Below are 13,654 nucleotides of genomic sequence, written 5' to 3' on the forward strand. Positions count from 1 at the left end.
TTCTTCCTTTATCCAAGTTGTGACTCATAGACATAGAAATGTCTACATCACAACATGTTCTTGAACTCATCTAGATCTGACAATAGTTCTCTACTGTTCAACACATTATCTAAGAGATCATCATCTCTCATAATGTCTTTTATACAAGTGTTCATTATCTCAGAGATTGTCACCTCTTAAATAATGAATACAAATGGTGAAGCCCATAATAGTCAATAGCTCGACAATAATAATTTTATTTCAAAATTATTAATTAATAACGAATACAAATGTATTACAATTCAACCATACCAAGTCTTTTCTTGAAGTGATCTATCTTCACTCGAGAGAGAGGTTTGGTAAGAATATTTGTTGTTTGATCTGCAGTGCAAATGTATTCTAATTACAATATTCCTCTCTACCATATCTCTTATATAATGGTAAGGAATTTCAATATGCCTGGACATGTCATGGAAAATTGGATTCACATAAAGCTTGATGGAACTCTGATTATCACAATGAATAATAGTAGGATTCATGGGTTGATCAAAAAATCTCACAAGTAACTTTCTAAGTCAAACTACTTCCCGAGAGGCCATTGCTGCGGCAATGTGTTCAGCTTTTGTGGAACTCTGTGCTATCGATGCCTACTTTCTGCATATCCAAGATATCATTGCTGAACCTAAACTGAAACAACATCCTAAAGTGCTTTCCTATCAGTAACACTTCCAGCCTAATCTGAGTTTGTGTACTGATGTAAGTCAAAGTCAACTTTTTCATACTTGAGCCCAAGATTAAGAGTGCCTTGTAAGTATCTAATGATGTGTTTGACTGCAACTAGGTGAATCTTGTTTGGCTCACACATAAACTGACTTAAGGCATTAACAACATAGCAAATATCAGGTTTTGTATTTACCAAGTACATAAGGGACCCAATCATTTGTTTGTAAATAATAGAATCTATGGAAGGTGATTCTACTGCTGCTTCCTTAAGTTTATGTAGATTAGTCTCCATAAGAGAAGACATAGGCCTATAGTTCCACATTCCAAATCTTTTCAAGATGTCTAATGTATACTTTCTTTGATTAAGTATGATGTTGTCAAAATTCTGCCATACTTCCGGTTCTAGGAAGTAATGAAAGAGTCCTAAATCTTTCATTTCAAATTCTTTGATCCGATCTTTCTTGCATTGATCTATAAGATGATCATCACCTGTTATTAGTAAATCATCAACATATAGTATCAATATTATCATATCATCTTTATCCTTTTTATAATAGAGATTTGGATCAGCTTCATTATTTGAGAATCCTAAACTGGTGAGATACTTATCAATTCTTTCATACAAGGCCCTTGGAGCTTGTTTAAGCCCATAGAGAGCTTTCTTGAGCCTGCAAACAAAAACTTTAGGATTATGAGTTTCAAATCCTTCAGGTTGCTCCAAATATACCTCTTCTATAATTTTTCCATTCAGAAATGTTGTTTTTACATCCATCTGATGTACTTTCCATCCCTTCGATGCTGCAATAGCTAGGATTGCTCTTACAGAGGTGTATCTGGCAACAGGAGCAAATGTTTCTTCATAATCAATTCCCTCTTTTTGAGAGAATCCCCTGGCTACGAATCTAGCTTTATATTTTTCAATGCCATCGTCAGCAGCATGCTTGATTTTAAATATTCACTTAGAAGAAACAATGGATTTTCCTTCAGGTCTTGGAACAATTTCCCAAACATCATTCTTAATAATGGATTGGTATTCTTCTGTCATAGCATCCTTCCAAGCTGTATGTTTAATAGCATCAGAAACATTGGTTGGTTCTGACTTAGATAAATCACTCATGTTTGTTGCATAACTAGAAAATCTTTTGGGTCTTTTGCTTTCTCTGAAGGTTCGAGATGGTCCAGCGAAGTCTTGTGCTTCCTCTACTGTCTTAATGGCCCAAAGTGGTCTTTTCTTTGGATTTTGATTTTCCTCAAGATTAAGATTTTGAATTTCATCTTCTATTTCTTCAATGTTCTCCCTCTGAAACCTAGATTCATGATTATCTTCAGAACTAGGTAAGGGAGAGGGATCTCCAAAACTTAGGGCTCTTTTGAATGCTAAATCTTCTTCAAATATTACATCCTCACTAAGTTCAATGTTTTTCTGACCAGGTATGAAAATCCTATATGCTTTAGATGTTTCACTATACCCGACAAAAATACCTTTCCTCCCGGAGTGTTCTAACTTAGTTCTCTTTTCTTTTGGAACATATATATATACTGGGCACCCAAAAATCATAAGATGACTTATATTAGGTTTAATCTTAGTAAAGACTTCTTTAGGAGTTTTATCTCTAAGGTAGGAGTGAGGATTTTTGTTTTGAATATAGACAGCAGTACAAGAGGCTTCTGCCCAAAGATAATATTCTAAATTTTGATCAAATATCATAGCTCTTGGTGCTTCTATAATTGTTCTATTCTTACTTTCTGCTACTCCGTTTTGTTGTGGGTTATAAGGAACGATATACTCCCTCTTAATTCCTGCTTCTTTATAAAACACTTTAAACAAATCCATAGTATATTCCCCTCCATTATCAGCCTTTAGAGTTTTAATTTTGTGTCCTAATAATTTTTCAGTTAAGGTTTTGAATTCTTTAAATCTCTTAAGGATTTCTTTTGATTTTTTACATTTTAAGAAGTAAATCCAAGTTTTCCTAGAGAAGTCATCTATAAAAGGTATATGGTACTAGAATCCTCCAAGAGAAGGAATAGACATAGGTCCACATAAATCTGAGTGGACTAATTTCAAAACATTGTTAGTTTTTCTAGTGCTATCATGAAATGGACTTTTGGTGTTCTTACCCAGCACACATCCTTTGCATATGCTTGAGTGATCTTTATTCAACTTATGTAAACTAGCTACCATCTTCTTCATAGTTGATAAAGTTTTGAAATTTAGATGTCTCAACCTTCTGTGCCATATTTCGTTTATATCAGTAGCTTCATGAATTAAGGCTTGAATAGGTTGACAAGGTTCTGTATTTAATTCATACAAGTATCCCTTTCTTTGACCAATCAACTTTGATTTCTTAAATGAAGATTTCTTAGACCAGGTCATTACTTTACCGTCCATGAATGCAACATTATGTCCATCATCTTCAAGTGCTGTAACAGAGATTAGATTCCTTTTTATTCCTGGTACATAGAGTACTCCTTTGAGATGTAGAGAACTACCCGACTTCAGTTTCAAGGTGCATTTCCCAATTCCTTTGACTGAATGAGCAGAATTATCACCAACGGTAACTTTGCCATCAACTTTTTTAGATATAGAGTCCAGTGCTTCTTTGTATCCTGTAAGGCATTGAGATGATCCACTATCAATTACCCATGCTTTGCTTGATACTTCATTTGATAGTGCAGAATATAATACACGATTCTTAGGATCATAGTTATCTTCTTTCCTAGTAATGTTTGTACAGTTTACTTGCTACTTTGTATTCTCAAGGCAATTAGATCCATAGTGTCCAATTTTTTCACATTTGAATCATTTTTCTTTGGATAGATCTTTTTTAGGTTTGTCATTTATTTGATTACTCTTCTTCTTAGGACATGTCTCTTCGTGAAGTGCTTTGTCTTACCTTTATAGGAATTTGTATTGAGGACATGAAGTTCTTCACTTCAATTTTCAATCTTCCTCCTTTCTTAAGTTTCCTAGATTCTTCTTGTAGGCAATCTCCTTTAAGTGTATTCAAGTCTGGAAGATTGTCTCTAGCACTTACTCCTTGTGAGAATGTTTCCCATGAATTTGGTAACCTATCTATAGCCATAAGTGTTAGTTCCTTGTATTCAATTATGGTCCCTATACTTGCAAGTTCGTCTCTTAGACTAGCCACCCTTAGGAAGTAAGAGTTCATAGATTCTCCCTTCTTTATCTATATATGATTTAGTTGCCTTTTTAGTGCAAGGGTTCCAATCGCATTGTTAACCTCATGCATTTAATAATGTATTCATCATATGAAATGCTGTTTGATGTTTCATTAGCATAGATACTATTTCATTTTTCACTCCATCTAATTTGATCTGCAGGGCTTTTCTGTCTCCTTTACTCCAAATAGTTTTATTAGGTTCAACATCAGGTTGCTTGGATGCTGAATCAACAAACTGTTTCACATCATTGTCTTCAAGAATCATAATAATTCTAAATTTCCAAGCAACGAAGTGTTCTTCCCGTCAAACATGTCCTTGGGTCTGATTGTGCTTAAAATTGAAGATAGAAGGATGTTACTAGATATATAAAGTCTGATTATCAATTTGTAGAGCCTAGGTTTGACTATCAGAGCTCTGATACCATGTAAAGTTTTTGCAAATTCTGCTTTAAGTCAGACTGAAATAATCTCCCTTCTTAGTTGCTTTCTGAAGATGATCTTCTATATCAGACTCATATGTAGTGTCTTCAATGATATAATCTCAATTCTGGAAATGTTCTTACTCTGCAATAATTCGTATAAGGGAGAAATGTAGAGAAGCAAACTTTATTTTGTATTGTGTGTTCTCTAACCTCATTCTAACCTTATATTTATAATGCACCCAAGAGGCATGTCCTTAGAAAGGACATGTCTCTTCCTAGGTCGGCCCTTATATATAACTTAGTTATTATACACCAAGATCGGTGTCTCCCAGTTAACATAATTTGTTATTAAATATACTAACAACCATGCATAGAAACATTAATAAATGCTCCTAGAAAGTTCGCTGATAAGGTTAACAATCTAAGACATATTAAGGAGGCGAATTCAAAATGAGGATATACATGCATAACATGATCAGTACGATCTGTAAAATCGGATCAGTATGATATCGAAGTTATAGAATTAACAATACTTGTGGAACCCACTTGATACTTTTACGGTCTACCTAACCCAGTTTCTCATTGGTTCTCAAAGCCATGTAATTTTCTCAATGACCCTTAAGGTAGTTCTTTTATATGATTGGACAAGCATTTAATGCTTGTAGCAATTTGATCAGGGCTATAGTGGATTAATCTTGGCCCTTGATTTCAAATCAATCGCGACCCTTAATTGTAATTGAACTACAAAAAGCCAAGCCATTTGTAACTCATTACTTTTAGAGTAGAGGAGAGCCTTGGAGAGATTGTTGCTATAATATTGCTAGAATGTTTCATAATTCATTGTTGGTCTTCATGGTGGATTACTTGTATATTTTGGAGTATTGCATGGTTTCGAAATTTCCTCACTTAGATTAGGATTTTATTTTAAGTAGAAGTAGTAGTTGAATGGAAGAAATGTCGAATCAATCTTTGTGAGACTCGTTAGTCCTGCATGGTATGAAGATTTAGGTGTCTACAAGTCCATACCACTAGTAGCTCGCTTATTGTAAGTTCGCCTTGCGTGGTTGGTGCAAGGGCATGTAGGATGATCCACGAAATCACTAATTGTTTTGTTTTGTGATCTTTTCATGTTTGTAAGAAGGCTTCATAGGCTATTTGATGTTTGTAATAAGGCTCGTTTGTAAAGTCGTAAAGGACCATTTTGGTCATTAAGTCCTTAAAGGCCCATGGTGGGTCAATGGTGGTCAAACATCCCCAAATTGTGGCAAATGGGGTTTATTAGTGTTATAGGGTCCTATTAGTCATGTTTTAATGAGTTAGAGGTCCTAATCTCACCATCATGTTACAAATGCAAAAAATGTAAAAGTTACCAATGTTGCTCAAAAGTTGCTTTGCAACTTTGACAACTTTTTGGATAAGTTGCAACCAACGACTAGGAAGTTGCAAAAATTGGTTTTAGATGGTTGGCCAATGTTTATGAGGGTTTTTATAGTTCCTATGAACGATATCAGATGTAATGAAGAATTTTTGAACAAAGAGGAAGGTTTGTGCTCAATTGAAACATCGATTTTTCTTGTTAACCTCGCTGTTTGTTTGTGACTGTACAAGCGTGTATTGATTGGGTACTCTAATTGAAGTTCATGTCTTCTTAGCATGGTGAATTAGCTTCCCTTTGCAAGTGAATTGAAGTCATTTGGCGCATTCATTGGGGAGATCCATCAAATCTAATTCAAATTGGTTTAGGAAATCTAGAAACCCCAAGGTTGTGGATTCAAATGGTGATATCCTAACATTCCACTATTAGAATGGCTTGAATCTTTGGGGGATGTTAGGATCCTATGTATTATCCATGTTGCAAGTGGTTGACTTGGTATAATATGTTAAGATTATAGCTACAGTCAGATTGATTTAATCTTAAGATACAATGTTGATATATATATATACTACATATATATAATATTATATATATTTATTATATTATATATTATATATAATATATATAATATATTATACATATATATATTATATATAATACATATGTTATATTGCGATTTATATTGTTAACATATATTAATTAATAATGATTAATCATAGAGACACGTCTCTTCATGAGACATGTCTCCTACTCTTATATTTATAAGAGTTTGGGATCTACATTTGAAAAATATCAATTATAACAACAATATTATTACATTTGCAGAGATCCAAACCATCAGCATGGTATCAAAGCTAAACTGCAAATGTAGGAAAGGAGATAGAAAAGGGCAGGAGAAAGATTTAGAAGAAACTAAGGGAACATAGACTACTCCTGAATTAGACGGGAATGGAAAGAGCATTGTTGTAGGCAATTCCTTATTCCGTCATTATTTGTGCATGTTTGGACTGAAGTAATCATGCTGTCGTGAATACATCACATTAGATATGTACACAAAATGAAACAAGTTTTAAACTTGCTTTAACAGACACACACCCAGACAGGTTGATACTTTTCTTTTATCGGGCTTACACCCCAACAGGTTAATATCTCTTGAAACGTATTGACAGTTTTGACACATGGATAATTTGAAATACGTTGAGTATGAAGACATCTTCTCGTACCGAATGTTTTCGCATGTTATGCAATATATCAAATAATGACACAAGTGTGAAACTCTAATGCAATTACTGAATATGGAATTTTCTTATAATGTAAAGAATCGAAAAGAAGAGAAAAGTGTGTCAGGGATGTATATTGTTTTTCTATTATGTGTCGGGCTAACAAATAAGTAACATGTTTATTTAGAAAGGAACAAAACTATTTTATTTGACACGGTGTGCATTAAATTGAATCAATGTCTCCTTTCCAAACAAAATGGCACGTCATAAGTATTGGTTAAGATAATAGTTTGTTAGCTATAGTAAAATGAGACTATATGTGTGTGTGAAGTCATAGGAAATGAGGTGTGGAGTAAGAGAATAAAAGGTATATTATTTGTTTATTTGGAAGAATTAAAGTTGCATCTAATGGTTGAAGCATAGGGTTGTTCTATGACAAAGGAGATCAAGATAATCCAAACCTATGATTCACAGAGGCTATATGCATTCGTCTTAAAGACTGAAACAAAAGAGTGTGGATGGATACCATCATATGAAGTTGCGAACAAAGAATGTGGATAGGTATAATCATGTGGAATTATTTTCTACAAAATCATCCTATTTATGAAAGCCATAAGCGATGGAAAGTTTAGGAGCCTCTCAAAGTTCCTTTCTCACGGCTTGGTTACAAATCATGACATAACTGTACCATCAAAGAGTTGATGTGGAAGTCTTTCTTTGATTGCTTTGCATTGTCAAGCTTGTTGAGATTGATTAGGCAAATCTTAATGTAGTTAAATGCTTACCTATTGTGGACAAGAATCATGTTTGTGAAGTTACATTTGAGCATTAAGGAAGAAATCTGGCCTAAGCCTATTGTGTGGTATAGCATAGTTATGGGATCTTCATAACACATTAGGTCTACAGTGAGGCAACAACATAAGAAAGGAACAAACATTCAACAAAGAACAATAATCAAATAATAAAAAGATGATTAGATTATCATCAACAAAGAAGGACATCGAGCATAGACCCTCTTTGTAGAACGAATGGAAAGGAAATATATAGACAGTCAAACATAGATAGAAATTTCATTCTTGAAGTTCAACGCAACATCAAATACTATGTAGTACCAAACTCCTATGAAGTCAATGTGGTCAACATGCCATCGAATGTCAATTCGGTAAACCTTGCGAGATACAAGCATATTACATCACGAAGGATCTGTTCAAACACACATTAGCCAGATGTAGAGCCGAGGGACACACTAGTCAAAGATAGCATCCATGATAATGATGAGCAATTGATATTATCCAAAATAGACAAATTATGATTCTAAGAGGGTGAATACTATGAAAATGCGATCATCATCAAGGTAGCAGTGACAGGTAAACTGATATGTTTGAGGAACGATGAAGAAATAATAATGAGACCTAGTGACAACTATTGAGTGTTATAGTTAACAATATCTTTTGGAGGGAATTGTCCATGATAGTGGTCTTGTGGAGGCATATGAAGCACCAAATCGACAGCGTGTAAGACTTCGTTCATTTTTCATAGCATCGTAAAGCGACATATACATGTATTTATACCAGAGGAAATTTATACATAGGGCTTTAGCTCAACAAAAAATCTTTTGGAATAAAGAATAATGAGTCATCTTCATATCACAGGAGCCTGCAAATTACATTTTTGTATGTATATGTTGGATAACCTCAATAAACTTGTATTGATCTTTGTATCATCAAGAAAACCACCATACTAACAGCTACAAAAAATTGGAATCATTGGTGTTATTCCAAGTGTTGCTATTAGAAAAGAAGGATTACAACAAGAGTTCTACGCAAAAACTCTTATTCAATATCCAGGTTGTTATTTAATTCTCTAATATGCAAGAAAACTTTTTCCAAGTCAAATCCTTGGTCAAAGTTCAACAATTCACTAAATTAAATGAAAACCAATTGCCACTGAGAGGATACATCTAATTATAGAAATGATGAGAAAGATATTCCTCATCCTTACAACCCTCAGAAACAAAAGAACAAAAAATAAAAAATGAGTGTCTTAAACAAAACAAGTTGAGAAACAAATACTATGAAGAAAATGATGTAGGGATTTTGGGGAACAAAAATTGATTGAAATCGTCAAAGAATATGTTCTTGGTCTTTGAATGGAGGTCAAAATAGATCTCGTTGCATTCTTACTAGCAACATATTGATTTGCCTATCATTAGAGTCGCCTAATCAACTATAGGCAGCATTGGACGAAGAAAGAATAAGTTAGAACTTGAGTAGCAGAGGGAGAGTGTAATCTCATGTAGTAATGTAACTACTTAAACTCAATGTTTTGGTCATTGTTAGAATCAACACTTCAAAATGGAATGAGATTGGAATTAACACCTCAAAATGGAATGAGTGGGATTTTTACATTTGGGGGGGGGGCGGCAGGAGGAAGAATAACCAATGTTTCATTCCCACTTTAATAACAAATCTTTCATTCCCACCATCTTTAGCGGGGAGATGTGTCATTCTCAAATAATCTAAGAAGACAACTCCTTAACCCTCATGTGCAGATAAGTATTCTTCTCTTTTACATTCATCTACTTATTGTGGTCTCTCTCCTATTTGTAATTGTATACATACTAGAAGAATTATTTGCCTTGATCTTTTCCTTTATGTATGAGGATGTTCTTGCAGGAAAAGAAAGTTGGTATTTTACACATGCTACCAGATTTTGTGCAAAATGATAGTAGCTACAAAGACCCTGATGACCAAGATGGATAAAGTGAGGCTTTTGAAGCAAACATCTTTAATGATTAAGATTATGAGATTCTTCTACATTAAGAGGAAGTATGACGCTTCTTCGAAGGCAACACAGGAACTTAGAAGATTGATACTTAGAGGGAGTCTAGAAAACATGTGTGACTGCATAATTTTGATGGGCCTACTCTTAAGTGCATCATGAGGAAGTATTGACTTATCACTAGAAAATCAAAAGATTGATATTAGATTTAGAGTGAGTTCGACAGGCATCCTTGGGTGAAGAGAGCTTCTAAGGAAGTAACTAGAGGCCCTGACTTCCCAAGATCGATGTTCAGAGGGAGAATTTTGAGGTGCAATCCTTTGTGGATGATATCTTCTCTATGGGGAGAAGTTCTAAGTGAAATTCTTTGTAATGTACTCTCCTCTACGAGAGAGAAGTTTGAGGTGAAAACCCTTGTTCCATCCTCCAGTAGTAGCTATGGTGAGTCCACCCTCTGACTTGGTTCATGGTGGATATTATGTGAGTTACTACATGATGTTGTGATTGTCATGAAAAGTGACGATCTTTCATTGATGTATATATTTAGAGGGGAGCTATTGAATGGTGACAATCTTATTAGTAGTTGGACCTGTTATCATAACAGACTACATTAAGTTGTTGTCTCAGAGTGCCGGAAGTTACGATAACAAAAAGAAGGTAACTATTGTAAGGTGACGATCTTATCAATAGTTGACCTATCTCCTAACACCAAAATGTGATGGAGCAAGCGTTATCTTAGTTCTTTGGGCTAGATTTTGCCGGACACCTTCATAACCAACTTATCATGGTTCTTTGGGCCAAATTTTGTTGGACACCTTGATAATCAACTCATCATGGTTCTTCGGGCTAGATTTTGCCAGACACTGTGAAAATCAATTTGTTATGGTTTTTCGGGCTGGATCTTGCCAGACACCATAACTTAAATCTATCTTAGACCATATTTAAGGTGGTGTTCAAATCTTGTATTATAATTGCTTTAATTCTCTCCTTGTTAAAGAGGAGTGTTGAATTGAAGCAAATTTCATATGTAATATATGTGTGTGTTGATGGATTTATGTTGATATCCGTAAATATGTCATTCTTGCAATATCACTTCGAGATGATATATCTCCATATGCTTGAGAGCATATTGTGTTCCATAACAAATCCTCCCTAGCTAAGAGGGAGTGTTAAGATTATAGCTACAGTTGGATTGATTTAATCTTAAGATACAATGTTGATATATATATATATATAAAATACATATGTTATATTGTGATTTATATTGTTAATACATATTAACTAATAATGATTAATCATACTCATTTATAAGAGTTTGGGATCTGCATTTGAAAAATATCAATTATAACAGCAATATTATTACATTTGTAGAGATCCAAACACATAGGATCCTAACATTCCCCAAAGATTTGGGCCATTTCAACTGTGGAATGTTAGGATATCACCATTTGAATCCACAACCTTGGGGTTTCTAGGTTTCCTGGACCAGTTTGAACTAGATTTGATGGATCTCCCCAACGAATGCACCAAATGACTTCAATCCACTTGCAGAGGGAAGCTAATTCACCATACTAACAAGACATGAACTTGGATCATAGTGCCCAATCCATACACACCCGTACAGTCACAGAGAACAGAGAGTTTAACAGGAAAAATCAACATTTCAATAGAGAAAAATCATCCTATTTGTTGAAAACATCTTTAGATCTGCTATCGTTATTAGGGACTATAAGTATAAACACCCTCATGAACGGTGGTGAACCATTGAAAACGGATTTTTGCAACTTCCTAGCCGTTGGTTTCAACTTATTCAAAAAGCTGTCAAAGTTGCAAAACAACTTTTGAGCAACATTGGCAACTTTTTACATTTTTTGGCATTTGTCACATAATGGTGACATTAGGACCTCTAAAACATTAAACCATGACTAATATGACCCTAAAACACTAATTAACCCCATTTACCACAATTTGGGGATGTTTGACCACCATTGACCCACCATGAGCCTTTAAGGCCTTAATAACCAGAAGGGTCCTTTAAGACTTTACAAATGAGCCTTATAAAAAACATCAAATGGCCTATGAGGCCTTATTACAAACTGAAAAGATCACAAGACAAAACAATCAGGGCTCCTAATGGATCATCCTAGGTGCCCCTGCTGTTTTACTTCATTTATTGCTTGCAAATTGATATTCATTCATTGATTATTAATGTAATGGTAATAGTTCAAACATCTTACATTCACCTTAGGAGATTGGGCTAGCTTGGTGGAACTAATGACAAGATCAAATCTAGTAGTCACAAAGACATTCATAATTTGTTGCATTCTAGGAGTACATTTGATCTTTCTAAACCTTTTCCCTTTGCAATTTTTTGGCTAGAAGTGGTTGAAAAGATGTTGATATCCATTGAATGGACAATGTAAGTCCCCTTGTGATATTCAACATATCACATCATTACAACTAAGTGAAAGTCCATGATAAGAAGGAACCTTGCGGTTGTCTCATTTGATCACATAATCCATATACATCCTTAACCTTATGAGCATCCTAATTCAAGAGAGAGTTGGAGATTTGGTGTTTCATTTGGAATGTGAAGTGTTCAATTCTGCATGTCGAAGTGGTCATAAAACTCGCGTCAACAGGATCCAGCAAACAAGCAGCTTATGAAGACCAAAGCTTGAGAGCAAAGGTTGGAAACCATTTCTGGCAGAAATCTTCTGTAAAGCTTGGAGCAGCAGAACATTTTGATACTGTAGGGGATAGCTGTGCTGCTGTACAATTGGTGAACAGAAAGTTGGTCATTCATAGTAATTTCAAAAGTAACTTCTATTGGTATAATCCAATGAAAGTTAAATGTGATGAAAGCTAAATATGAGTTACATGGACCTCAATGCATTGAAATTTAAGATTGTCAAGTACTAGAATTTGGATATTGATTTGACTGGAATTGTTTGATCCAGTTGCTTGTATTGATTGTGATGAATGATGATCTAGATGCATAAGTGGTTACTTCATAAGCTTTTATGCTAAGCATTGTGCTCGATATTGATTTTATGACATTTCATGCAATTTTAATTTCACCCAGTTTCATCGGTTTGTGACATTCTGGATATGTTTTTTATGAAATGTCACTATTCATAATGCCATGCTCAATTTTTTGTGGTTCTCATCATTTTCATTGACTTTCTGTTTTTGACATGCAGTTTACTAGACTTTCTCCCCTTGATCAAAGGGACATGTCCCCAACACCGTGCATGATTAACTTAAGCATACCAGTGCCTCAATTGGCTGAAGTTGAATCTTCTAAAAGGGATTACACTCCTCCTCAGTATCTTACTCTCTTGTTCACGGACTTGGGCATACTAACACCATCAGCTGTCAGTGATGAGCTAATTCAATTGTATCTATGATAATTAATAACCCACAGGTTCTTTACCTGTGTCAGTGGGAGCAGCAATATCTCGCTTTGTCCATTTGCAGGCACAGTTCACCTCTTACAAGACCATTTTTTGTTATTCTGAAGTGGTTCATAAGAAATATAACACATTAAAAGTGTCTCTCAAGTTGCAAACTTTAGGAGTCTCTTACACCACTTTTTTTTTTTTGAACAGGCAGCCATTAAATTTGGTGAAAATGTTGAATGAAAATGAACTAGAAGGTTGAAAATTGAATCCTGTTCATCTATTTTTGCTAACTTACATTAATCCGAGTTTATCAATTTTTATACATCTATTCAGACCAAGACAGGAGGAAGGAAGTTGTGCAGGCCATTACCATATTTAACATTTCATTTTTATGTGTTAGCTATGTTTTATTTCCGTCCTGCTGGCTGATATAGTTTGCTGAGTGGACTGGGCATTAATTTATGCTAATGCTTTTGAATTCTTGTCAGTGCTTCACAACTGTTTGCCTTTGGAAACATCTTTTTCAGCTCTTGCACTTCTAAGAGAAAAATAGTTTGAGGCTGCA

General features: G+C 34.6%; 1 protein-coding gene across 2 annotated transcripts in view; it reads left to right on the forward strand.

Annotated features, from left to right (window-relative positions):
* LOC149548406 (uncharacterized) overlaps positions 1 to 13,356 on the forward strand; it is a 55,829-nt gene extending 42,473 nt beyond the window's left edge. For both annotated transcript variants that reach the window (XM_089792480.1, XM_089792482.1), the window contains exon 6: positions 12,889 to 13,356. In XM_089792480.1, coding sequence (XP_089648606.1) covers positions 12,889 to 13,095 — 207 coding nt within the window. In that variant the 3' untranslated portion in view covers positions 13,096 to 13,356. The remainder of the gene's footprint in view (positions 1 to 12,888) is intronic.
* The last annotated feature ends 298 nt before the right edge of the window (positions 13,357 to 13,654 follow it).

Source organism: Cupressus sempervirens, chromosome 7 (genome assembly GCF_028749045.1).
Source record: "Cupressus sempervirens isolate cs-2001-9-10 chromosome 7, ASM2874904v1, whole genome shotgun sequence".
Taxonomy (NCBI): Eukaryota; Viridiplantae; Streptophyta; class Pinopsida; order Cupressales; family Cupressaceae; genus Cupressus; species Cupressus sempervirens.